This window comes from Pan troglodytes, chromosome 1 (assembly GCF_028858775.2).
Source record: "Pan troglodytes isolate AG18354 chromosome 1, NHGRI_mPanTro3-v2.0_pri, whole genome shotgun sequence".
In the NCBI taxonomy this organism is placed as follows: Eukaryota; Metazoa; Chordata; class Mammalia; order Primates; family Hominidae; genus Pan; species Pan troglodytes.
Genome location: NC_072398.2, coordinates 219909062 through 219936294, shown reverse-complemented (window position 1 = coordinate 219936294; position 27233 = coordinate 219909062). Strand labels below are relative to the sequence as shown.

The 27233-nt window shown below is 49.4% G+C and overlaps 1 protein-coding gene and 1 non-coding gene across 36 annotated transcripts in view; one reads left to right on the top strand and one right to left on the bottom strand.

Moving 5' to 3' along the window:
• The window catches only part of TNFRSF8 (TNF receptor superfamily member 8), a 79901-nt gene that overhangs the window by 8428 nt on the left and 44240 nt on the right, over window positions 1-27233 (top strand). For 13 of the 35 annotated variants that reach the window (XM_063786069.1, XM_063786030.1, XM_063786010.1 and 10 more), the window contains exons 2-4: window positions 580-662; window positions 12799-12886; window positions 25423-25539. Coding sequence is in view for 4 of the 35 variants with exons in the window: in XM_016954214.4 (XP_016809703.1) it covers window positions 12799-12886; window positions 25423-25539 (205 nt within the window). In the remaining 31 variants the exon portion in view is untranslated. Of the gene's footprint in view, window positions 1-579; window positions 663-12798; window positions 12887-17669; window positions 17769-25422; window positions 25540-27233 lie in introns of all 35 variants that reach the window. The other 22 variants (XM_016954214.4, XM_016954212.4, XM_016954210.4 and 19 more) reach the window with 3 other exon arrangements.
• On the bottom strand, window positions 6255-6358 carry LOC112207006 (U6 spliceosomal RNA). Its single transcript, XR_002941484.2, has one exon. It is a non-coding gene; the product is annotated as a U6 spliceosomal RNA (small nuclear RNA).

The window sequence follows — 27233 nt, the reverse complement described above, 5'->3', positions numbered from 1 at the left end:
CCTTCCATCCTCACATTTCCTCTCTCTCTTTTTTTTTTGAGCTCGATCTCTCGGCTCACTGCAACCTCCACCTCCTGGGTTCAAGTGATTCTCCTGCCTCAGCCTCCCAAGTATGTGGGACCACAAGCACCCGCCACCACGCCCGGCTAATTTTTGTATTTTTAGTACAGACAGGTTTCACCATGTTGGCCAGGCTGGCCTCGAACTCCTGGCCTCAAGTGATCCACCTGCCTTGGCCTCCCAAAGTGCTGGGATTACAAGCACGTGCCACCATGCCAGCTAATTTTTGTATTTTTAGTAGAGATGGGGTTTCACCATGTTGGCCAGGATGGTTTCGAACTCCTGACCTGAAGTGATCCACCCATTTTGGCCTCCCAGAGTGCTGGGACTATAGGCATGAGCCACCTTTGAGAGACAGTAGAGCATTTCGTTAAAGGTATGAACTTTTTTGTCAGCCTGTCAAGGTTATCCCTTGCTTCTGACACTAGATGGTGACTTGAGCAAGTTAAGTTACCTCTGTGTGCCTCGGTTTCCCCATCTATAAAATGGGCTAATAACAGTAGCTACCTTGTATTGTAGGGCTGGTGTAAGGATGACATGAGTTAATATGTGTCAAGTGCTGAGAGCAGCTTCTGGACACAGTGAGTGCTGTGCAAATAAAGGTGAGCCTTATTAGGTGCCTGTTGTATGTGGGGCATTATGGATACAGCCATGGAGATGAACCAGTTCCAGTCCTTGCCCTCGATGGGGGGCAGTGTGGGAAGGGGAATACAGAAGAGAGGGTGGCCAGTACTGCGTAGGGGACTGTCTGGGGCCTGCGGGAGTCCAGAGGAGCCCATCTTTACTTCTGCCTGGGTCAGTAGGGGAAGGAGCCTCCAGAGTTTGCAGTGATGAGGCTCTGCACCACAGATGGTGCCATTGTCCTTGCCAGCTTTGCCCAGGGCTCTGGAGGCAGCAGAAGGGGTCAGAGGTTAAACAGCACATCAGTGCTGGTGGTTGGGGCGAGCCTGGGGCCTGCTTTGGAAGCCCCACCCAGCAGGTTCCCCTTGGATTCTTGGGTCCTCCAGGGGGCTAAGAACTCCTAGAGGCGTCGCCCACAGCTTCATTTCAGCCATCAACTTTCTTGACGGATTGCTGCCTGCCAGGTACGGTTCCTGCTCTCAGAGAGTGCGTGCACAGATAGTGTGGCCTCCACACAGTTTACTGAAATGGTTCCAACCTGCTGAGACCAGGAAACTCCTAAACTCCACCTTCACCTTCCCAGCCGGGGCAGGCACCCTTCCCACTCTTGATTCGGGTGAGGGAGGCCAGGACGCAGCGGCCAGGCCAAGAGTTTCCTCTCTCTCCAAACGGTCTGGGGGGCATGTGCCCTGCCCCTTCCCCACACATAGTCTGGGAGAGGGAGGTGGGCAAGGAAACACACCAGGCTGGGCGCCAAGGCTCACACCTGTATTCCCAGCATTTTGGGAGGCCAAGGCAGGAGGATCTCATGAGCCCAGGAGTTCGAGAACAGCCTGGGCAACAAAAAATTAGCCGGGCATGGTGGTACACACCTGTGGTCCCAGCTACTCAGGAGGCTGAGGTGAGAGGATCACGTGAGCCCAGGAGGTCAAGGCTGTAGTGAGCCGTGTTCATGATCGCAGGACTGCACTCCAGCCAGGGTGACCGCAAGGCCCTGTCTTAAAAACAAACAAACAAACAAACAAACAGACAAACAAAAAGTAAATACACAAGCCCCTTCTGAGCAAGTGGCCTGAGGCTGGCGCAGGAACCTAAGGCACCTCCAAGAGGATCGGAAAGTCAAATACTCCCGGGGAGCTGGGCCCCGCTTCCTTTTCCTTCAGGTCCACTATATCCATCTCTCTCTCTCTTTCTTTTCTTCCTTCCTTCCTTCCCTCCCTCCCTCCTTCTCTTCTTTCTTTCTCCCTTTCCGTTCCTTTCCCTTTCCTTTTCCCTTTCCCTTTTTCTTTTTTTTTTTTTTCATTTTCTTGACAGAGTCTCACTCTGTCGCCCAGGCTGGAGTGCAGTGGTGAGATCGTGGCTCACTGCAACCTCTGCCTCCCGGGTTCAAACGATTCTCCTGCCTCAGGCTCCCGAGTAGCTGGGATTACAGGTGCCCACCACCACGCCTGGCTAATTTTTATGTATTTTTACTAGAGATGGGGTTTCACCATGTTGGCCAAGCTGGTCTCAAATGCCTGACCTCAAATAATCTGCCTGCCTCGGCCTCCCAAAGTGCTGGGACTTCAGGTGGGAGCCACCGCGCCCGGCCCACTGCATTTTTCTTTGTAGCTGCCATCGTCCCGTGGCGGCTGTTGCTGCCCGGGAACGTACTTCAGGGCTGGATGGGTTTTACCTTGTCTGAGTTGTAGCTAAGGATGCAGCTCCAACACTTGCTTCGGCCCTGGAATCTTCAGGATCCCTGCAGTCTCAACAATTGGCTCATGGAGCCGGCACGGGATTGCTGGGAGGCAGGAGGGATTTCTTGGTGGGAAGTGAGGATCGACCAGTTGCTAAATTCAGACTCAAGGCGTGATCTTGCTAAAACGGACTCGCTCTCCTCCATCCTGTCCACCTCCCCACCACATTAATGACCCTGAAACCCTTTAATGCTTCCCTAGTGCCAAAGGCAACATGTCCCAAAGTCACCTTCTTTCTTTCTTTCTTTTTTTGAGACAGAATCTCACTCTGTCACCCAGGCTGGAGTGCACTGATGTGATCTTAGCTCACTGCAACCTCCGCCTCCCGGCTTCAAGAGATTCTGCTACCTCAGCCTCCTGAGTAGCTGGGATTACAGGCGTGCACCACTACGCTCGGCTAATTTTTGTAGTTTTAGTAGAGAGGGGGTTTCGCCGTATTGGCCAGGCTGGTTTCAAACTCCTGACCTCAAGTGATCCGCCCGCCTCGGCCTCCCAAAGTGCTGGGATTACAGGCATGAGCCACCAGGCCCGGCCTCAAACTCACTTTCTGGCAATGGCAGTTCTGAGAAAAAAAGGTTCTATGGCCAACGAAGTTTGAGAAACATTGCAGAGTTTTCTGACTAGCTCCCATATCCTTCCTTGGAGAATCAAAGAGTAAGTAACCACATCAAAGGTTCTGAGAAGCCCCGTGATCTAAAATGGAAACCTCTCAAATGGACTCCAGTGATTATTTGTGTTTGTTTGTTTGTTTATTTATTTATGAGACAGGGTCTCACTCTGTTGCCCAGGCTGGAGTGCAGTGTTGCAATCATAGCTCACTGTAACCTCGAATTCTTGGGCTCAAACAATCCTCCCACCTTAGTTCCTTGAGTAGCTGGGACTAGAGGCACATGCCACCATGCCCAGCTAATTAAAAAAAAATTTTGTTAGGCCGGGCACAGTGGCTCATGCCTGTAATCCCAGCACTTTGGGAGGCTGAGGCAGGTGGATCACTTGAGGTTACGAGTTTGAGACATGGTGCAACCCAATCTCTACTAAAAATACAAAACTTAGCCAGGTGTGGTGGCACATGCCTGTAATCCCAGCTACTCGGGAGGCTGAGGCAGGAGAATCGCTTGAACCTGGGAGGCAGAGGTTACAGTGAGCCGAGATCGCACCACTACACTCCAGCCTGGGCGACAGAGTGAGACTCTGTCAAAAAAAAAAAATTTTTTTTTTTTTTTTTTTATAGAGACAGGGTCTTGCTATGTTGCCCAGGCTGGTCTTGAACTCCTGGGCTCAAGCAATCCTCCCACCTTGGCCTCCCAAAGAGCTGGGATTACAGGTGTGAACCACTGCACCTGGCCGTGTTCTTCTGGCTATCATCTGTTACCATCTGGTAGCCCCAGGATTTGATGAAATGCTGTTTGGGAAATGACAGTGAAGAGCTTCCATACTCATCTCTTTCTCTGACTCCCTGACTCTCTCTTCTGCCTCCCTCTTGCATTTTTAAGTTCCCTTAAATTGCACTGGGCTCCCCTGGATAATCCAGAAGAATCTCCCATCTGAAAGTCAGCGGGTTCACAACCTCGATGCCATCTACCACCCTGATTCCCCTTTGCCATGTAAGGAGACGTATATGAGCACATATGTGAATATATCACCCTAGGTCCTGGGGACCCAGTGAGGATGATATGATTCTTGCTAACTGACAGAGCAGGAGTGTCACCATCTTGGACAAGCATCGCCGTTTTAAATTCTCCTTGATTAAAAACCGCCTAAATCCAGCCCCAAAACGTCAGCCTAACGGCTAACGTCAGCATGACCATAAACCACAAATGACACCTCCAACCAGAAACATTCCAACATCCCCATCCGACTGGAGACATGCCAGCCCCGAGATAACCTCCCCTCTGACCAGAGACATTCCCAGCATACAGTAAAACTCTCCTCCACACAGAAACATTCCTAGCCTGCGAAAAGCTCCCATCCCAGAACCCTTAAATACCCTTAGTCCATAAAAAAAATGCTGCTGAACGAAATTGGCCAGAAGGCCTTCTTGGTTTTATTCTCTTTTTTTTTTTCTTTTTTTTTTTTGAGATGGGGTTTCACTCATCTTGCCCAGGCTGGAGTGCAGTGGCGTGATCTCGGCTCACCACAACCTCTGCCTCCCGGGTTCAAGCGATTCTTCTGCCTCAGCCTCCCGAGTAGCTGGAATTACAGGCATAAGCCACCATGCCCGGCTAATTTTGTATTTTTAGTAGAGATGGGGTTTTACCATGTTGGTCAGGCTGGTCTCGAACTCCCGACCTCAGGTGATCCACTTGCCTTGGCCTCCCAAAGTGCTGGGATTACAAGCGTGAGCTACCGCGCCCGGCCTCAGTTTTATTCTCCAAAATAAACCTGTCTTTGGTAAGCCGCTTTTCATATTTTTTTCTTCTTTCTTCAACTCTTACACAAAAATCATTTCAAGGTGCTTGCCTGTCCCTGAGTTCCTTCCAGCCAGGGACTCCAGGCTCCACTCTCTATGCTGTTCCGTGTCCACTGTCTTTGGGTTTTATCTCCAACCCTGGGGCCAGGCAGCATGGGGCCCTGCACACTCTTTCTCAGCTGTGCAGGAACTGGGGAAAACTCAACTCGGCACCTGCTTGCAGTGGGACAACTGTGAGAGGTGCTGCTGTGGCCAGGGATGGAGCCTGTGGCCAGGGATGGGTGTGTTTAAAGAGGGGGAGGAGGAGGACTTTAGTTTCAGGTAGTCTCTTGGTCTGGAGCTCAAGTGAGCACTGAGTGTGGAGAGAGGGGTTCAGAGTCCTACAGTTAGGAGGTGACTGAGTTCGGCGTGTGGTGGTATAGTCTCGTGGTTGCTTAGGAGCGAGGGTGTGGCGGTAGACACATAGTCCCCTAAAACGTCCATACATTCTACATTGTTAATTTGGGACAGGGTCTCACCCTGTCACCCAGGCTGGAGTGCAGTGGCCCAACCACGGCTGAAGAGATTCTCCCATCTCAGCCTCCCGAGTTGCTGGGACTACAGGTGCATTCCACCACAACCGGCTAATTTTTGTATCTTTTGTAGAGACGGGTTTTTCTCCTTTGCCGTGTTGCCCAGGCTGGTCTCAAACTCCTGAGCTCAAGTGATCCTCCTGCCTCAGCCTCCCAAAGAGCTGGGATTATAAGTGCGAGCCACTTCGCCTGGCCAAATGTCCACACATTCTAATCCTTGGAACCCGAGACTATGGATCTTGAGACAGGAAGATGATCCTGGATTATCAGGGCAGGCCCAATCTAATCACAGGAGTCCTTAAAAGCAGAGAACCCTTCCTGGCTGTGTTAGAGAGAGATGATAGAGGCAAAGAGAGAGATGTGATGTGAGAAGGACTCAGCCCACCATTGCCGGCTTTGCAGATGGAGTAAGGGGGCCATGAGCCAAAGGATGCCACAGTCCCTAGAAGCAGGGAACAGCCCTTAGTTGGCTGTCAGCAAAGAAACAAGACCTCAGTCCTACAACCACAAGGAACTGAATTCTGCCAACAACCTTAGTGAGCAGGGAAACCAACAGTCCCTTAAAGCTTCCGGTAGGCACACAGCACATGACCTGGATGGGGGTGATCAGAGAGGGCTTCCCAGAGGAAGTGGCACTCACGAGTGAGGTCTCAAGGATGAATGGGGGTGCACTGGATTTAGGGACCAGTGCAGGCAGGGAAACAGCACGCACAGGCTGCTGCAGGGAGTGGGGTGCCCGTGGGGTGCCAGTGGCAAAAAGAGGCTGGTAGGAGAGAGTACCAGGGGCTTCACAGGCAGGCAAGGAGGGCAGGGCTTCTTGGGCCACTGTTAAGACTTTGGTTTTTTTTTTTTTTAAATATGGACTGTTTCATGAATTTCCATATCATCCTTATGCAGGGGCCATGCTAATTTCTGTATTGCTCCAATTTTAGTATATGTGCTATCGAAGCGAACACAAGACTTTGGGCTTTATTTATAGCTGGGTTGGAAGCCATCTGAGGGTCTTCAATAGGATGGAGGGGAAGACAGTAGATCGTGTTTTCAAAAGATCAGTCTGGTGTCTGCACTGTGAGCTGGGCGTGGTGGATGGGGTAGACGAGAGGAGACCCTCAGGTGGTCACTGTCAAGTCCAGATGGCGGGAAGGTGAGGAAGAGCTGGTAGATGTGGGGGTAAAACTGCAGGTTAAACAGACAGAACTAGTGATAGGTTGGGAGCCAGGGAGAAGCAAGCATTTCAAAAAGCAGTCAGTCTCGGCCAGGCATGGTGGCTCATGCCTGTAATCCCAGCACTTTGGGAGGCTGAGGTGGGTGGCTCATTTGAGGTCAGGAGTTCGAGACCAGCCTGGTCAACATGGTGAAACCCTGCCTCTACTAAAAATACAAAAATTAGCCAAGTGTGGTGCCAAGCGCCTGCAGTCCCAGCTACTTGGGAGGCTGAGGCAGGAGAATTGCTTGAACTTGAGAGGTAGAGGTTGCAGTGAGCTGAGATCGCACCACTGCACTCCAGCTTGGGCGACGGAGCGAGTACTCTGTCTTAAAAAACAAAAACAAAAAAACCCTCAGTCTCATGGGGAGTGGGGAGCAGGGATCTCAGAGCCCTGGACTACAGCACCCCCCCACCCCAGGCAGCAGAAGCTGGCGGATCAGAGCACGTGCCGAATCCTGGCTCTAACACTGACCAGCTGTGTGACTTTGGGCAGATTTCTCATCCTTACGTCTCAGTCTCTCCCATCTGTAAAATGGGCTGACAGTTGGTGGCTATTAGAATTACTTTTGCTATGGAAAGCAAACCGTTCCAGCATTTGCACTTCTTTCTGCTCAGCTTCTGCTAGGTCAGCGCATCTCAAACTCCCTGGGGCTCTTGTTAAAATGCAGATTCCAATTAGGGAGGTCTGGGGTTCTGCATTTTGAGAAAGTTCCAAGGTGGTGCCCCTGCTGCTGGCCCGGGGCCTCACCTTGAATAACAGAGCGCACAGCGGTGGAGATCCCCAGGAGACAGGGAGGGGAGGGGTGCTTACCTCGCTGGCCCTGCTCAGCTCTGGCCCCTTCGGGGATTTTGCATTTGATCTAACTCCCCGCCCACCCCACAACTTCAAGACTCGTCTCCCACAGGTATGGTCCGGCTGAGACCAGGTGGGGCTTTTTGAAAGTGAACTTTAACTGGTCTTGTAGGGAAAACCAAACCAACCTGAAAATAGACAGACCTGAAAATGGTAAGGTTTTAGGCCACCCTCTCTTTATCTTGGTGCCACTAAGGTGGGGCGGAGGGCCTCCGGTTGCACAGCTCATTACCTTGTGGACACCTCACTTTGCCTTGAACCTGCGGGGAACTCCACCCAAAAGCCCCCCCTCCAGTCCTTGGGCTTCCCCCTCCCACTCTTCGCTTTCTGATCCCTCCTTCCCTCCCAGGCAAGGGCCGGAGCACATCCCAGCTCCCCTCTCTCTCTTCCTCAGGGCAGCAGGAGCTGATGAGCCAGGCAGGGTGGGCCTGGAAATTCACAGGGCCAGACTTCTCCGGGCAGCGGCAGACGCCCCGGCCCTTTCCTCCTTCTCCACCGGGAGCTGGGACAGGTGAAGGGCCTGTGTAAGGGGAAGGGGGTGCCCCTTCCTCGCTCAGCTCCACATGGAAAATGGGGCCCTAAGTCCTCTGCTCCTCCTTCCAAGGGGATTTGAGAGGCACAGGCTGGCCATCCCACCAGGTTGAGATCCCACGGCCCCTCCGCACAGCAAGAAGACTGCCCTCCGGTGGCAAGCTATGGATTTACCGAGAATTATTGCTGAAAAGAAGCCACCACCTCCCAGCATTTGTTGTCCTTGAGATGCTATTTTCATATGTGGCTTTGTACATCTGTGTTCTCACTCTCTTTACGTATACTTATCACTACTTTATTTTTATCACTACTTTATTTTTTAATTCTCTATTTTTTTTGCGGCAGGGTCTCACTCTGTTGCTCATGCTGGAGTGCAGTGGCGTGATCTCGGCTCACTGCAACCTCCGCCTCCTGGGTTCAAGGGATTCTCCTGCCTCAGCCTCCTGAGTAGTTGGGATTACAGGCATGCACCACCACACCTGGCTAATTTTTGTATTTTTAGCAGAGACGGGGTTTTGCTACGTTGGCCAGGCTGGTCTCGAACTCCTGACCTCAGGTGATCTGCTGGCCTCAGCCTCCCAGAGTGCTGAGATTACAGGCATGAGCCACCGTGCCCAGCCAAGATGATCCCAGTTTTGTTGGCAACATCCAAAGCATTGTAATCAGGAGCCAGTGGAACATATGCCTTCTTCTCTCCATCCGGCCGAATCAGGGCGCTGACCTTGGCCACATCCATGCCATAGAGCTTTGTCACAGCCTGTTTGCTCTGGTACTTGTTGGCTTTAACATCCACAGTGAATACAAGTGTGTTGTTGTCTTCTATCTTCTTCATGGCAGACTCTGTGGTCAGTGGGAACTTGATAGCAGAGTGGTCGAGCTTGTTTCTCCTGGGAACGCTCTTTTGAGGATATTTGGGCTTTTAATACCTATTTTTATTTATTTTTTTGAGATGGAGTTTCACCCTTGTTGCCTAGGCTGGAGTGCAATGGTGCGTTCTTCGCTCACTGCAGCCTCCACCTCCCAGATTCAAGCGATTCTCATGCCTCAGCCTCCTGAGTAGCTGGGATTACAGGCACCCACCACCACTCCTGGCTAATTTTTTTGTATTTTTAGTAGAGACGGGGTTTCGCCATGTTGGCCAGGCTGGTCTCGAACTCCTGGCCTCAGCTGACCCTCCTGTCTCATTCTCCCAAAGTGCTGGGACTACAGGCGTGAGCCACCGTGCCCAGCCCTGGGATTTTTTTATTTTAAAGATGGGTAGCTTGTGGCCCAGAGATGGGGGAGAATTGGGGACACGGTGAAGCTCAAACCTCTCTGTACGTAGTTGCTGTGTGACCTTGGGCAGGTGGCTACACCTCTCTGGGCTGCAGTTTCCTCATCTGTAACATGGGGTAGTGATCTGGCCCCAAAGAGCTAGCAGTGTGTAAAGGAGGAGTTGTGTGAAAGCAGGCACCCAAGGCCAGACTCGGGGGAGTAATGTGCAATACCATGGGCTCCCCATTCTCTGCACCCCCTACCCCTCCATTGACCCAGGTGTGATGGCAGGAGGGAAACATAAGCAGCCAGAGCCCCCCAGGTGTGCCCCAGGCCCCAGCAGAGTGAGCAGGGCCTGGGCCCATGGTCCCCATAGACTCCATAGCTGTCAGTGAGATTAGCAGGCAGGCCGGGAGGGGAGACCAAGGACAAGGACCCAGAATGTTCCCACACTCAGCAGGCCTTGCCAGTGAGCCCTCACACCTCCAGCCAGCCCCAGGCGCAGGCTACTGAACTCACCCGGTGAGATGCTGTGGGTTAGGAGCACTTCGGGTGTCCTGGCAGGTTCCTGCCCCCCTGGAGAGGCTCCCGGGAGCCCTCTGGGTGACTTAAGAGAGGACACTTTCCTCTCCTGCTGGAGGGAGGAGGGTGTCCTCAAGGCCCTGGGCTCTGGATTAAATAAGAAGGGAGACAACTCAAGCGCCATGTGACTATTGGGCAAATATCAGGTTCATGTATTATTTCAAATTAATATGGTGACATGTTTCAGACATGCAAAAAAAAAAAGAACGATGTAACCAACACCCCATTTATCCACCTTCCAGCCACGCTGCTGCTTTCTGCTGCTTCCTGAACATGCCAGAAGCTTCACTGCTCCCTCGAGTGGAGAGAAGAGTCAGGTAGCCCTTTAGGCCAGCCAGGCCTCTCTCCTGGGGGAAAGTGGCTTCTGCTTCCTTCCCTAAACCAAGAAAGCCCCACATCACACCAGGGGCCACCTCCTTTCTGCCAGGCACCATCTTGGGTGCTGAAGACATGGAAATGCTACAAGGCTTCCTCCCTGCCTCTTGCCTCACTTCCTGCTTCCCTTCTCTTGCCTCACTTCCTGCTTCCCTTCTCTTGCCTCCCTTCCTGCTTCCCTTCTTTTCCCTTTCGCTCCACCCCAGAAGTTTCACATCCTGGATCACCCCAGAAAAGTGCAATGGTGTTCCCCTGTCATTCCATCTGGAAAGACAAAACTCCTTCCCTGGAATCTCAACAAAGAATTTCCTCTCTTGAACCCTTTCTTATGATGGTGCTTCACTTTCAAAGAACCCTTGAAACACATGGGGGGCTTGGTAAAAACATATCTTCCTGAGGCCGGGCCAGGTGGCTCACGCCTGTAATCCCAGCATTGTGGGAGGCTGAGGCAGGAGGATTACTTGACCTCAGGAGTTTGAGATCAACTTGGGCAACATAGCAAGACCCAGTCTCTACAAAAAAATAAAACATTAGATGGGTGTGGGGGTGCATGCCTGTGGCCCCAGCTACTTGGGAGGCTGAGGCAAAAGAGAGGACTATTTCAGCCTGGGAGGCTGAGGCTGCAGTGAGCCATGATTGCACCATTGCACTCTAGCCTGGGCAACAGAGTGAGACCCTGTCTCAAAAAAAAAAACAAAAACAAAACAAAAAAACCCCCACAAAAACCCACAAAACAAAAACCACGCCTTCCTGAAGAGAGTGAGCCTCTCCGACCCCTACTTCACACCATGCACAAGAATGAAACTTGAATATGAACGATTAAACAATCTCATCTAGGAGTTAATGTAGGAGAATATCTAAGTGACACTGAGTGGGCAAATATTTCTTAAACAGGACAAAAAAAGGCATTAACCATAAAAGAAAAGATTGGTATATGTAATTTATTAAAGCTAAGAATGTCTGTTCATCAAAAGCCTTCAAAAAGAAAGTGAAAAGGCAAGCCAGAGGATGCGAGAAGATACTTGCAGTACATATAATCAACAAAAGCCGTGTATCTAGAATATGTAAAGAACCCTACACATCAATAAGAAAAGCCAGACAACCCAATTACAAAAAAAATGGCCACAAGACCTGAATAGGCATCTTACAAAAAAGAATGCCTAAATGGTTAATAAATGTGGGAAAAGGTGCCCAACAACATTACTTATCAGAGAAATGCAAATAAAAACCACAATGAGGTATCACTACAGATCCAACAAGATGGCTAAACTTTTAAAAACTGATACCACCAAGTGCTGACAAGGATGTGGAGCAATTGGAATCCTCAGACACTGCAGGGAAGTGCCTACTAGTACGACTACTTTAGAAGCCTGGATGGAGAATCTATCAGAACTGAACATGCCTTATGCCCCAGCAGTTCCACTCCTAGGTATATAGCCAACAAAAGCGTGTACGTTTGGACACTAAAACATGTGTACAGGAATGTTCCCAGCAGCACTATCATAATAACCAAAAAGTGGAATGTCTATCGAGAGCAGGCCCGGAGTGGTGGCTCATACCTGTAATCCCAGCACTTTGGGAGGCCAAGGCAGGTGGATCATTTGAGGTCAGGAATTCAAGACCAGCCTGACCAACATGGTGAAACTCTCTCTGCTAAAAATACAAAAACTAGCTGGGCATGGTGGCACACACCTGTAGTCTCAGTTACTTGGCAGGCTGAGGCACAAGAATCATTTAAGCCCAGGAGGTGGAGGTTGCAGTGAGTTGAGATTGCACCACTGCACTCCAACCTGGGCAATAGAGCAAGACTCTGTCTCAACAAATTAAAAAAAAGACAGTAGACTAGACAAATAAATTGTGCATACTCGTGTGATGCTATACTGCAAAGCAATGGACAGAAATGAGCAACTGTTATTTGCAACAGTGTGAATGATTCTCACAATATAATGCTGAATTAAAGAGGCCGGTTGCAGGGGAATGGACTGCGTAATTCTACTTTATGTAAAATCCAAAAGCAGTCAACACTAATAGAGCGATAGAAATCAGCCTTTTGGGAGGAGTGTGTGGGAGGGGGGATGACGGAGGAGCTGGGGCTGGCAAGGTCCCATTTGATGAGTTGGGTGCTGATTGCCTGGTGCGTTCATCTTGTAAAAATGCAGTTGGCTGTAACTTGAGATCTGTGCACTTTTTTGTACGGGTGTGTTAGACTTCAACAAATACGTTTACCAGAAATTTGTATTGTTGGGCCCATCCCAGAGACAAGGTAGGAAGCAATTATGTTAATCCCAGGGCGAGGGCATGGTGACTAGCCCCAGGTGAAGGTGGTGATGATTATGGTATGAAAAGGGCCAGGAGAATTTGCTGATAGGTTGTTTGAGAGGAGAGAGTCAAGGGAGACGCTAAAGTTTCTGGCCTGAGCTGGAGTAGCAGGGGGAAGCGTAAGGGCGGTGTGGGTTTGTGGAATCAGGAGTTCTCGTCCTGATTTCTCTCCTATATTACAAAGCTCCGTCTCAGGCCTCCTGGGACTGGTGGGGACAGAGGGAGTATGGATATCTGGGATCCACCTGGCCTCACCAGCTTTTCTGACCTGCCAGGATCGACCCTTCGAGGACACCTGTCATGGAAACCCCAGCCACTACTATGACAAGGCTGTCAGGAGGTGCTGTTACCGCTGCCCCACGGGTGAGTGGGGGCGTTGGGGGTGGGGAGAAGGGGGGAAAGGGGAAATTTGTCCTCAATTGATGACCCTCTTGGGGGATTGATGAGTGGGGAAATTGGAGCCAACTGTCATCGTCATAATTGGCTACAGTTTTCTGCAGGTCATTCCTAGCATCGCGGAGTCCAGGGACTCTCTCGGAAGGCTAGGGCTGTAGAATTGAGACTGTGTTTCTTGCTGCCACCAGAATGTCCATCTCCATGAGTTTTTATTTTTAACGTAGAGCTGCCCTTTATTGGACACTTACTATCCATGAGTCCGAGACCTTTATATGCACGGCATCATCTCATTAAGTGCTTGCAATGATCCTTTATTACACTCAATTTGCAGATGAGGCTACTGGGGCTTGGCAGGGTTAAGTTCCAGCTACTTCCCTTGATGACCAGGGTCACACAGTTGGGAAATGGTGGAATGATCAGGGCTGGGGCCCAGGGCTCAGAGACCTCAAAGCCTGGGCTGTCAACATCCTCTGACCACCCTTCATTTCTGGGGCCCAGAAGTCCTTTGCAGTTCTTTCTTTTCTCTCTTATTTTTATTTTTATTTTTTTTGAGATGGAGTTTTGCTCTTGTTGCCCAGGCTGGAGTGCAATGGTGCAATCTCGGCTCACTGCAACCTCCACCTCCCGGGTTCAAGCGATTCTCCTGACTCAGCTTCCCAAGTAGCTGGGATTACCGGCATGCACCACCACACCTGGCTAATTTTGTATTTTTAGTAGAGACAGGCTGGTCTCAAACTCCTGACCTCAGGTGATCCACCCGCCTCAGCCTCCCAAAGTGCTGGGATTACAGGCATGAACCAACGTGCCCGGCCTAATTTTTTTATATTAATTTAAAATAGAGACAAAGTCTTGCTATATTGCACAGGCTGGTCTTGAGCTCCTGGGCTCAATTAGTCCTCCTGCCTCAGCCTCCCAAAGCACTGGGATTACAGGCATGAGCCTCCATGCCTGGCCTCTTTGCCGTTCTTGACTGCCCCAGCTCAGGACACATGTTTATCCTGGGTCAACCTGGACAATAGATTTCTCTGAGACCAGTCTCCCAGACCAGAGCTCCCTTTCTGGAATGTTCCCCCACCCCCAGCACCGTGATTGACTTCTAGTCAATTACCAGGAAATCCTTCTGGAGCTGGGGTGAGTGTTGTTCTTTCCATTTTGTAGATGATGCTTAGGCCCGAGGAGATAAGCAGCTGGAATAGGGTCATGAGGCATTTCTGCCCCTGTGGTTATTATCAAAAGTCCCAAGGCACCACCAGTGGTCTTAGATGGGCGGGGCAGGACATAACGATGCCCTCGTGGTCTCTGACCTCCAGGAACAGAGATTGTCACAGGGACATCAGCCTTTAGCTGTGCCAGCAGGGGTGGGAGGGAGTCTGTGTGTGTCTGGTTCATCATCGCCACTTCTTGCTTTGAGGACAGCAGGCCATTGCAAGTGGGCGGGCATCGTCTGGAGGGCTTCCGACAGTGGGGGCAGAGGGGCCCATCCACCCAGCTGTACTGTCTGGAGGGTGGTGACAGGTTATGCCCATCAGGGCTATTCCACTGGAGCTGCGCGGGAACCCAGGTCAGTCAGTTCCTAGACTTGTGGCCTCAACTCCCCCATGAGATGCAGACCAGGCTCGTGCTCAGGCCACCAAAGGACAGAGGGAAACATTCTTGGAAAGAATTTGATGTTTTTGTATTTGATTTTGATTTGTATTTCCAACAATGATTCAAAGTATTCATTGTATGGGCAAAAGTAGTGGGTTGGATGCTATTGGACTTTCTTGCTTTTATTTTTGGTTTAGTGTTGATTTTGAATGATCTATTAGGTGGGTCCCCTGGTTTTTTCAGTGCTTCACTGGTCGGCCATCCACCCATCCATCCAAGTACCTGCCCCCCTCACCCACCCACCCATCCATGTACCTGCCCACCCACCCATCTTTTTAACCACTCACCAACCCACCCCTCCCATCCCCTTTCCATTTTTCTTCCCATCTAGCCACTATCCATCCATCCATCTGTATTAGTTTGCTGGGGCTGCCATAACAAAATACTGTAGTCTGGGTGACCTAAACAATAGACGTTTATTTCTTACAGTTCTGGAGGCTTGAAGGTCCAAGATCAAGGTTTTTGGAGTATTTGGTTTCTGGTGAGGGCTGTCTTCTTGGCTTGCAGATGGCAGTCTTCTCATGGTGGGAAGATCGATCTCTCTCTCTCTTTCTCTCTCTTTCCCCCTCTTCATATATGCCACCAATCCCCCTGGATTAGGGCCCCATCCTTATGACCTCATTTAACCTTAATTATCTCCTAAAAGTCCTATCTCCAAATACAGTCACACTGGGGTTAGGGTTTCAACACATTTAACATATGAACTTTGTGGGGGACACAATTCAGTCCATAGCACCATCGCCTTCCCATATCCCTCCAATTATCCTCCCATTCACCGCCCCCATCCATACACCCACCCCTCTCCTGGCCATTTTCTCATCTACCTTTCTATCCATCCATCCATCCATCCATCCATCCATCCATTCATCATCCATCCAACAAATTTTTATTTCTCTCTCTCTCTTTTTTTTTTTTTTTTTGAGATAGAGTCTGTCTCTGTAGTCCAGGCTGGAGTGCGGTGGTGTGATCTTGGCTCACTGGAACCTCCGCCTCCTAGGTTCAAGCAATTCTCTTGCCTCAGCCTCCTGAGTAGCTGGGATTACAGGCATGTGCCACCACACCCAGCTAGTTTTTGTATTTTTAGTAGAGATGGGGTTTCACCGTGTTGGCCAGGCTGGTCTTCAACTCCTGACCTCCGGTGGTCTGCCCGCCTTGGCCTCATAAAGTGCTGGGATTACAGGCATGAGCCACTGTGCCAGGCCTAGTTTCTGGGCCTTTGGACATGCCTGTCCCCATGTGGGATGCCCTCCCCTCCGTCCCTACCTGCTGCAATTCTGGAACCCCTTCCTCCATGAGGCCTTCCCTTGCTAGCCTGATGGTTGGTGGTGGTTCCCACTCAGTTCTCCCAGGGCCCGCTTGCTGTGGTTTTATCCTCTGGAATGGAGTGGCCCACAGTGTTCTATGACTTTTCATGGGACCCACAATCCCAGCCACAAGGAGAAAGACACTTCCTTCTCATCCTCTTCTGGCCCCTTTGACTCCAGCCTGAAAGGGCCTTGATGGGGAGTGGGTGGAGAGAAAAATGACATCTCAGGTCCCAGGCTCCCTCCACTTAAAAGCTGTGACTTAGGAAGAGGGGGCTCCCTCCTCCCCACTTCCCCTCTCTAAGGCCCAGTGCTGGCTGGGGCTGAATACTCCATATTGGTGTGGTGGGTGGGGCATTTTACTGGTGTTTTATTGACCTGGTGCTTCCGTGTAGCCAGAGAAGAAAAAAGAAAAACCCACAAAAACCCCTTCTTTGATCTCTCGGGGAAATTTCTTGACATTTTGCCTGCCCTCTGCAGCCAGCACTCAGCTGTGTGGCCGGGTTTGCTTGTGGGCGGGTTGGTGGAGGAAGGAAGCTGAGGGACCTTTGAGATTGAAAAGTGTAGATGTCATCGAATCCCTCCTTGCACCCGGGCCTGTGATGCCCTCTCCAGCATTCCTGAGAGCAGGTCCCCAGCCCTTTGCTTACATACTCTTGGTGACGGGGAGCTCATTCACTGACTCATAACAATGACCACGATTCATACCGATGGAGCACGCTATGTGCTGGCCACTGTGCTGGGCCCTTTACCGACCTTAGTTCCTTCAATCCTGATAAGAAATCCAGAGAGGAAACTTGGACACCGAGGGGTTCAGGGATTTGCACAAGGCCACATGCGGATCAGTGGCTCAGCCGGGCCGTGAACATGACCACCGAGTGCAGTCTCCTGAGCTCTTCAACTGTAGTTGATACTGACCCTCAAGGCCTCGAATTTGGGAGGCAGAAGAGTTTACGAGTGAAGAGCTAATGCGGGGGCTACAAAGCCCTTCCTGTTCTCCATCTTCCTGGACTACCCTCTCTTTGTGTGCAGACTCACTCCCCACAGGAAGGGGTCTCTCCTGCAGATGTTTGAGGCCTGCCCAGGTTCAGGGGAAGGATGTGAGGCCAGGCCAAGTGTTAGGTAGGGAGCATGGCAGGTGTATCCCATCTTGTCCCAGGAGCTGAGGGTTCCTCCGAAGGCTGTGAACAGGAAGGAGGAGGAGGAGGGGGTTTGTGGGTTCCCCCAGCTTCCGCTGCCCTTGGGTAAAGCTCAGCTTTGTGCATGGGCACGCCCACTTGGCATGACAGCTGCTGCCCCTGCCGCCTCCCCCTCCCCCGCCCAGTCCCTCTTCATCCTGGGCTTCAGCTGAGTGTGCTGGGCTCCCCTGTGCCCTCTGACACTGTCCCAGCAGAGCCCCCTCACAGCACCTCCTGGCCCCCCACTGTCCCTGTGTGCTTGACTCACACCTCTGCATTCCTCAGGGTCCACTTAAGTGTAGGCCCTCCCTGACCCCAGCCTGGGCCACAGAGCGAGATTCTATCTCGAAAAAAAAAGAGAAATAAACATTTGTTGGATGGATGGAGGGATGGCCCTCCCTGACCCCAAGCCAGCTCAGAGGTCTTGGCTCTGGGCTCTTGGTGCCTCCCATGGTTCCACTTTCCTAACACTCCTTCCGTGTGTCATGACTTGTCTATCGTCTTCCTGCAGGATCCCCAGCCCTGACCCCAGGGCTTGGCACATAGTAGAGCCTCAATTTTTGAAAGAATAGGTGAATGAATGAATATGGCTAACTTGCCCCGCATACTCTTCTGTGACAGCCAGCCATTGCCTCACAGGGCCAAGCTTCCATTGTCCCCCTGGCACCTCCCTCTGCTGAAGTCAGACCAGCCTCTCTCTCCTGTCCATCCCACTTGCAGGTACATCCTAGTCTTTTCTTTAAGCCTGAAAAATCCACCAGGGTTCTTTTGTATAGGAGGAAGTATGTGGGCATGGAAGGGAGGAAATGGAAGACAGTAGAAGGAAATAGGACTGGCCCAATGCAGCAAGCATTTATTGAGCTCTGTTGGATATAGGGTTATTTGGGGGAGAGAAGGACAAGGTCCTGCCTCCTGGGAGCAACCCACTAGTAGGGGAGGTGACATGCTTATATATATCTGATACTCCAGAGGGTATCTGTGCTAAGATAGTTTCAAAGGAGGAAGAATGGGAGCTTACAGTGAGGAAAAGCCCCTATACCACTGGTCTGCATCCACCCATCCATCCATCCATTCATCTACACATCCATCTACCCATCCACCCATCTACCCACTCATCCACTCTTCCCTAACCCATCCATCTATCCACCTATCTACCTGCCCATCCACCCTTCCCCATCCATCCATCCATCCATCCATCCATCTACCCATCCACCCATCTACCCACTCACCTACTGTTCCCTAACCCATTCATCTATCTACCCATCTACCCACCCATCCACCTTTCCCCATCCATCTATCTACCCATCCATCCACCCATCCATCCATCTACCCACTCATCCACTCTTCCCTAACCCAACCATCTATCCACCCATCCACCTTTCCCCATCCATCTATCTACCCATCCATCCATCTGCCCACTCATCCACTCTTCCCTAACCCATCCATCTATCCACCCATCTATCCACCCATCCACCTTTCCCCATCCATCCATCCATCCATTCACCCATCCATCTACCCATCCACCCATCTACTCACTCATCCACTGTTCTCCACCCATCCGTCCATCCACCAATCTACCCACCCATCCACCCTTCCCCCATCCATCCATCCATCCACCCACCCACCCACTCATCCATCCACCCACCCACTCATCCATCCACCCACCCACTCATCCATCCACCCACCCACTCATCCATCCACCCACCCACTCATCCATCTACCCACCCACTCATCCACCTACTCATTTATCCATTCACCTACGCACTCACTCATCCATCCATCCACCCACCAACCTACTCATCCACCCATCTACCCATCTTCCCACCCATCGACCCACTCATCTATCCATCCACCCACCCACCCACTCATCCATTTACCCACCCATCCACCCACTCATTCATTCATTGATTCACCCAATATGTTTTGTGTATTTGCATTCTATCAGACCCTAGAGATTCAACCATGGGGGGGCAGCTATCATCTTGCCCTCACAAACTCAATCTCAATAAGACAAATATTATACCAATTTGAGACTTTTCTATCTGCTTGTAAGAAAAGGGGGTGCCATAGTTTGAATTCCCCCAGAAGTAGACTGTTATGGGCTGAGTCATGCCCATATCCCCCAACCAATTCCTATGTTGAAGTCTTAACCCCAGAATCTCAGAGTGTGACCTTATTCGGAGATGGGGTCTTTAAAAAGGCAATTGAGTTAAAATAAGTTCACTAGGATAGGCCCAAATCCAATATGACTGGTGCCTTTATAAAAGGAAATTAGGACACAGATATACACAGAGACAAGACTGTGGGAGGACATGGGGAACACAGTCCATCTGTAAGTCAGAGAGAAAGAGCTCAGAAGAAACTAGCCCTGCCCATACCTTGATTTTGGACTTCTGGCTTCAAGAACTGACAATTAATTTCTGTTGTTTAAGCCACCCTGTCTGTGGTAGTTTGTTATGGCAGCCTGAGCAGACTGATGCACAGACTTTGAGGCAATGATCTGAGTACAGTTGGTGATGCCTGGAAACACCAATTTGGAAGTAGGGAAGTGGCAGATGGAAGGGAAGGCAGCTTATAAAGTTGTGTTAGAAAGTTAGTTACTGCTGCGGGCAACTGGGGCTTAATCCCTCTGGGGGCCTCTGGAAGCCAGTGCAGAACAGCTGAGGGTGAGGGAGCTGGGGTATTTATATGCCAATGTCCATCAACCATTGGTGGAGCTGCTCCTGGGGTGGTACATCTTGGTAGGTCTGGCCTGCCACACCCTGGCAGAGCAGGCTCTGGGTGCTCTGAGAGGGTGATTTTAAAGGGACCCAGGGAGAGGATCTGGGTGGGGTCAGATGATCAGGAAAGTTCCATGAGAAGATGGTATTTCAGCCTGATCTGGCTGGGTGTGAAGGGTTCCCAGTGGGTGGAAGATGGAGAAGCCACTTAGCCTGCAGGAAGAACATTTGTGTTAGTTTGCTGGGGCTGCTGTAACAAAGTACCTCAGGCTGAGTGGCTTAAACCAGTGGTCCCCAACCTTTTTGGCACCAGGGACTGGTTTTGTGGAAGATGATTCTTCCCATGAAGGGGGGTCAGGGATGGTTTTGAGATGAAACTGTTCCATCTCAGATCATCAGGCATTAGAGTCTCATGAGGAGCATGCAACCTAGATCCCTTGCATGTGCAGTTCACAATAGGGTTTGCGCTCCTATGAGAATCTAATGCAGTTGCTGATCTGATAGGAGGTGGGGCTCAGGAGGTAATGCTCGCTCACCGTCACTCACCTCCTGCTGTGTGGCCCCATTCCTAACAGGCCATGGACTGGTACTGGTCCCCGGCTGGGGACTGGGGTCGCCTGGCTTGTGACAGCATAACTCCAATCTTCACATGGCGTTCTCCCTGTGTGCACATCTGTCTCTGTGTCCAAATTTCCCCTTATTTATTTTATTTCATCTGTACTGTATTGTATTGTTTCAGAGACAGGGTTTTGCTCTGTCACTCAGGCTGGAGTGCAGTGGCATGATCATAGCCCACTGCAACCTCTAACTCCTGGGCTCAAGTGATCCTCCCACCTCAGGCTTTCTGAGTAGCTAGGAGTACAATGTGACATCACACCTGGCTAATTTTCTATTGTTGTAGATGGGGTCTTGCCTTGTTGCCCAGGCTAGTCTCAAACTCCTGGCCTCAAGTGATCCTCCCATTTCAGCCTCCTAAAGTGTTGGGATTACAGGCATGAGTTACCATGCCTGAAAATGTCCAATTTTCCCCTTTTCTTTTATTTTTCTTGTTTTTTTTTTTTTTTTTTTTTTTGAGACAGAGTGTCGCTCTGTAACCCAGGCTGGAGTGCAGTGGCATGATCTCTGCTCACTGCAAGCTCCACCTCACAGGTTCACGCCATTCTCCTGCCTCAGCCTCCCGAGTAGCTGGGACTACAGGTGCCCGCCACCACACCCGGCTAATTTTTTTGTATTTTTAGGAGAGACAGGGTTTCACCATGTTAGCGAGGATGGTCTCGATCTCCTGACCTCGTCATCCGCCTGCCTCGACCTCCCAAAGTGCTGGGATTATAGGTGTGAGCCACCGCGCCCGACCTCTTTTTATTTTTTTTGAGATGGAGTTTCCCTCTGTTGCCCAGGCTGGAGTGCAGTGGTGTAATCTCAGCTCACTGCAACCTCCACCTCCCAGGTTCAAGTGATTTTCCTGCCCCAGCCTCCTGAGTAGCTGGGATTACAGGCACATGCCACCATGCCCTGCTAATTTTTGTATTTTTAGTAGAGACGGGGTTTCGCTATGTTGGCCAGGCTGGTCTTGAACTCCTGACCTCAGGTGATCTGCCCGCCTTGGCCCCCCAAAATGCTGGGATTGCAAGCGTGAGCCACCGCACTGGCCAAGTTTCCCCTTTTCATGAGAACACCAGTCAGATTATATTAGGCCCACCCTAGGGGCTTCATTTTAACTGGATTGCCTCTTCAGAGCCCCTACCTCCAAATAAAGTCACATTCTGAGGTACTGGGGGTTAGGACTCCAGCATATATATTTTTTTGGGGAGACACAATTTAATCCATACCAACATTCAGGATGTATGAGGGGTGTTAGAGAAAAGATCAAGATACCCAGACTGGCTGTAGTAGAGAGTGCATGAAGTGAGCAATGTACTAGAATGCCAGACTGGGAAGATGGAGACACAGTGTGAGGCCTGGGAGTGCAGGCTGGGGAATGCCGTATGAATTAGGTTGACAGAACATGTTTTAATGAAATATGTGTGAGGCCCTATGATAGGGGAGGCATTGGTGAGTGGACATAGAAAGACTCATCCTCAAGTAGCTGACTTTTTTTTTTCCTTGAGACAGGGTCTTGCTTCGTTGTCCAGGCTGGGGTGCAGTGGCACTATCTCGGCTCACTGCAACCTCTGCCTCCCGGGTTCAAGTGATTCTCCTGCCTCAGCCTCCCAGGTAGGTAGCTGGGATTACAGATGTGCACCACCACGCCTGGCTAATTTTTGTATTTTCAGTAGAGATGAAGTTTCACCATGTTGGTCAGGCTGGTCTCAAACTCCTGACCTCAAATGATCCGCCTGGGCTGGGTGCAGTGGCTCACGCCTGTAATCCCAGCACTTTGGAAGGCCAAGGCGGGACGGATCATGAGGTCAGGAGATCGAGAGCATCTTGGCTAACACGGTGAAACCCCGTCTCTAGTAAAAATACAATTAACCAGTCATGGTGGTGATTGCCTGTAATCTCAGCTGAGGCAGGAGAATCACTTGAACCTGGGAGGCGGAGGTTGCAGTGAGCTGAGATCCTGCCACTGCACTCCAGCCTGGGCAACAGAGTAAGACTTTGTCTCAAAAAAAAAAAAAAAAAAAAAAAAAAATCCGCCCACCTCAGCCTCCCAAAGTGCTGGGATTATAGGCGTGAGCCACCGCACCCAATGGAGCTGACATTCTTATGGGGAATTTAGACACTGTGAAGATTGAGCTCACAAAGAAATGTGTGATTACAACAGTTAGGTGTTGAAGGGCAAGGAAATGAGTCTTTGTTTTTATTGGGGATCACGACCAAGGCTCCGAGACAGTGATGCTTTGATCATGATGTGAAGGCTGAGTGGGAGTTACTAGGGGAGAGGAGCATTCGTGGCAGAGGACCAGCTTGTGCAAAGTCCCTGGGGTGGCAGAAGGGAGCATGGCCCCTTTGGGGAACAGGGAGATGCCAGTGTGGCTAGAGATCAGAGGGCAAGGGGGACATAGGTGAGCCGAACCTCATTAGCCATGGTAAGGACCCATCCTGGGAGCCATGAGAAGCCTTTGAAAGTTTTCAGCAAGGAGCGAAGGGGTCAGATTTACCTCTCAGAAAGACTACTGGGGAACTACTGAAGTGTCTGAGTTAAAGAGTGACAGCCATGAAGCTAGTTTTTTTTTTTTTTTTTTTTTTGAGACGGAGTCTCACTCTATCGCCCAGGCTGGAGTGCAGTGACGCGATCTCGGCTCACTGCAACCTCCGCCTACCAGGTTCAAGCAATTCTCCTGCCTCAGCCTCCTGAGTAGCTGGGATTACAGGAGTGTACCACCACGCCCGGCTAATTTTTGTATTTTTAGTAGAGACGGGGTTTCACCATGTTGGCCAGGCTGGTCTTGAACTTATGACCTCAAATGATCCATGCGCCTCGGCCTCCCAAAGTGCTGGGATTACAAGTTTGACCCACCGCACCCGGCTCGAAGCTAGTATTTTTGAGAGGTTCTTGCGTGTTGTTCTAGGGCAGAGGCGCTTACCCTGGGGTCCATGGACTCAAAGGTAGATTTCACAGGGTTCATGAACCGGAATGGATTCAATTATTTTAATCAGCTTCTAGCTAAAATTCGCTTATGAATTCCTCCCATTATGAATTAAGGCAACAAAGCACAGTGGTAATTGTAGTACACGGCTTTGTCCTCAGCGGAAATCATAGATATTCTCATATTATATTACAGTAGCTGCAGATGTTGTGAAATGTTGTCTGGGCTCATCACTGCTTTGAAACTATGGAGTTATTTTACCCTATTATTTAATGAGTTTACAAAGAATCACATGTTACTGTATCTATTTTTTTTTTTTTTGAGATGGAGTTTCGCTCCTGTTGCCCAGGCTGGAGTGCAATGGCACGATCTCGGCTCACTGCAACCTCCGCCTCCCGGGTTCAAGTGATTCTCCTGCCTCAGCCTCCCCAGTAGCTGGGATTACAGGCGCCTGCCATGACACCCAGCTAATTTTTGTATTTTTAGTAGAGACGGTGTTTCACCACGTTGGCCAGGCTGTCTTGAACTCCTGACCTCATGTGATTCACCCACCTCGGCCTCCCAAAGTGTTGGGGTTACAGGCGTGAGCCACCGCGCCCGGCCTGTTACTATATGTTATTTTGTTTAATGCTTTGATAACCATATTCCAAAGTAGTTGGATTCCTCTGCATTCCTACATATTTTATTCATGAATTCATGATTCTGTGCAGTGTCCACAGGCTTCCTTAGAATGATTAGGGGCACAAGAAATATTGGGAACCCCCTGGTCTATTTTCATTGTAAGTGGCAGAAGGGCTCAAATAAGACAAAAGAGAAATAATTGGCTCCCTAACAGAGAAGTCCATGGACACCCTACATTCAGATGTTTGAACAATGTCCTCAGGAGCCCATTTCTCTCCAACTCTGGCTTCTGCTGGCTTCTGAGTCACCTCCTTCTTAGGCAAGTCCTGCCCACACCATGCCCACGCTCAGGCTGTGATGACCTGGGCAGCTCTGGGCTTAACCAGCCCTTTCAGCCAGGAATCCAGTAGATAAACGGAGGACATCTTTCTGGATTGCTTTTGTGAAACTCTCAGAGATGAGGCTTATTGGCTGGCATGCCTGGGTCATGTGCCCATACTAAACTAATCACAGTGGTGAGGAACATGGAGTACTCTGATTGGCCTGCTTGGGTCATGTGGCAATCCTGAGCCAATTATATTGATGGGAAGAAGTATTCTGATTGGCCTGCTTGGGTCATGTGCTCATCCTGGAAGCAAGGTAGGCAGCGACTGCTGGGTGACTTGTTTATCTCTAAATCAGGCTGGATTAGGGTCTTAGTGGCAGGGGTGTCCAATCTTTCGGCTTCCCTGGGCCACATTGGAAGAAGAAGTGTTAGTGTGGAAGAAATGAATTTAGTCTAACACTAAGGATAGTGTTTTAGCTCATAGCTGATGAGCTAAAAAAAAAAAAAAAAAAAAAAAAAAAAAAAAAAAAAAAATCACACACACACAAATCTCACAATGTTTTAAGAAAGTTTGTGAGTTTGCGTTGGGCCTCATTCAAAGCTGTCCTGGGCCGAATGCGGCTAGTCGTGGGTTGGACAAGCTTGGTCTAGACTTTTATGGTCTAAAGTTACGGCTCTCCTAATTCCTGCAGTGAGATAAGACCCCTGCAGAGAATGATGACAACCGGTGCTCATATAGTGCTTGTTGGGTGCCAGGGACTGCTGTAGTACTTTATACATATTTATCTTCACAGTCCATTCAGTCCTTTCAAGAACACTAGGAGGTGGGTCCTATTACTAACTTAATAGTGCTAAATATATACACGTACTATGTACCCTCACACACACAGTGCTGACAAGGTCATTGTCACGCAATTGGCAAATGGCAGCCCTAGAATCCCAGGCCCAGCTCTTCTCTATAACTATGTTGCTTTTCCTTGCCTGCTAGGGGACCTTAGGCGAGGGTTGCCCCTCCTGGGTGTCAGTGCTTCCATCCATAACACAAGAATTGGACTGACAGTTTTCGGGGGTTGGAGGTGGAGCTGGGAGGGGCGTCAGGGATGAGAGGTGTGGGGCATTGGGTCGTAAGGCCTTTGCTAAGTCAGCCTGGCTTGGAGCTTCTCTGTTTCTTTTCCCAGGGCTGTTCCCGACACAGCAGTGCCCACAGAGGCCTACTGACTGCAGGAAGCAGTGTGAGCCTGACTACTACCTGGATGAGGCCGACCGCTGTACAGCCTGCGTGACTTGTTCTCGAGGTAAGGGCCTTGTTTTCTCTCCAGGGCCTCCTTCTAGGGAGCATGAGGGGTCCTCAGAGGAGAGGTGAAGAATCTGGAAGGTGGAGAGCATCATGATTTGATGTCTGTTCTCTGAATTGTCCTCCTGGTACCTCAGTTTACCTCTCTGCATTTGTGATTTGATATCAGCCATGACCTTTTGCATCCATACTTTCACAGAGACTTAACATGTTTCCTGAAGGAGAGGACTCATATTTTTTTGAGTTTAATCCTCACCACAGCCCTAGGGGAGGATTTCTTGCTTATCCTTACTTTACAATGAGGAATTTGAGGATAGGGAGGTTAAGGGCCTTTCCAAAGTTACAAAACTCTGGTAAGTGGCAGAACTGGAGTTTGAGTTGTGGCCTGACACCAAGAGCTGTGTTCTTTTCCTAAGATCACAGGACTTCCAGGAAAACTGTTTCAATATGACCTTTTATTGTTAGTTTCTTATTATGGTTAGAGAATGCGGTCTGTGTGCTATCTAGTGTTTATTTTTGTGTGGATTTTTTTGGGGGGTAGGGTGGGGGAAATTTGTTGAGATCTTTTTGTGGTCTAATAAATAATAAATGATCACGTATTTTCAGAGTGTTCAGTGTATGGGTGTTTTAAAATGTGTATTCTGTTTGTTGCGTATAAAGTTCTCTACATATCTATTAAGTTAAGCTTGTTAATTGTGTTATTTAAATAATGTGTACCCTTATTTACTTTTATCACCTTTATTTCTGAGAGATGTGTTAAAATCTTATCTCCCAGTATACTTGTTCATCTATTAGATTTTCATTGTGTTCTTTCTATTTTTGCTTCATATATGTCAAAGCTATGTTATTAGGTACATAAATGTTCATGAATGTTATGTTTTTTTGGTGGGTTGGGCTTTTTATCCACATGAATATACCTCTCCATTCCTTGTAATGCCTTTTCCCTTAATTTCACATTTGTTTGGCATTAATATTGCTATTCTTTCCTGGAAGAAGTAGCAAAGGTTAAAAAAAAAGAAAAGTAATAATAATATTGCCATTTCTTCTTTCTTTTTATTAGCATTTATCTGGTGTATCTTTGAATTTCTAAAAGTAATGACTGCATTTTATGAAATGAAAATTATAAACATTTATTATTTAAAATTCAAGCAATACAAAGAGTGTAAGGAAGAAAACAAACATTGCCCTCCCCAGCCCTCCATCTATAGATATCTACTGTTATCATTAGATGGCTGACACGCCTCTCTACCTCTTTGTATAAAGATGGGTAGGTTAGTAACCAGACAGCCTGTACACACTTACAAAGAAGGAATTTTAAGAGAATGGCAACATATTATTTATGGCATTAAAATGATAATATTTAATTTTAGTCAAAAGTATCAGAAAAAGAGACCGAAGTGAAACAGAAGAATGTCAAACCTCAGTCAGATTAAGGTATCTTCAGCAAAAGATACTGCAATTCCTTTAAAAAAAAAACCCCTCTAAAATTAAGAAAGGAGGTTATGAAAATCAGTAAGTGGTTAATAATCATTTCAGAATCTACTATCTCTTGCAGTAAAGGCAAAATCTGCTTAGTTTGAGTTTTGGACAGTAGAGAATAGATTGACTCCCTGTAATGAAGAACAGAGTAATTATTTTTCCCACCTCCTCATCCTCTTCCTGACTTTTATTCCTTACACAAATTTTACTTTGTCA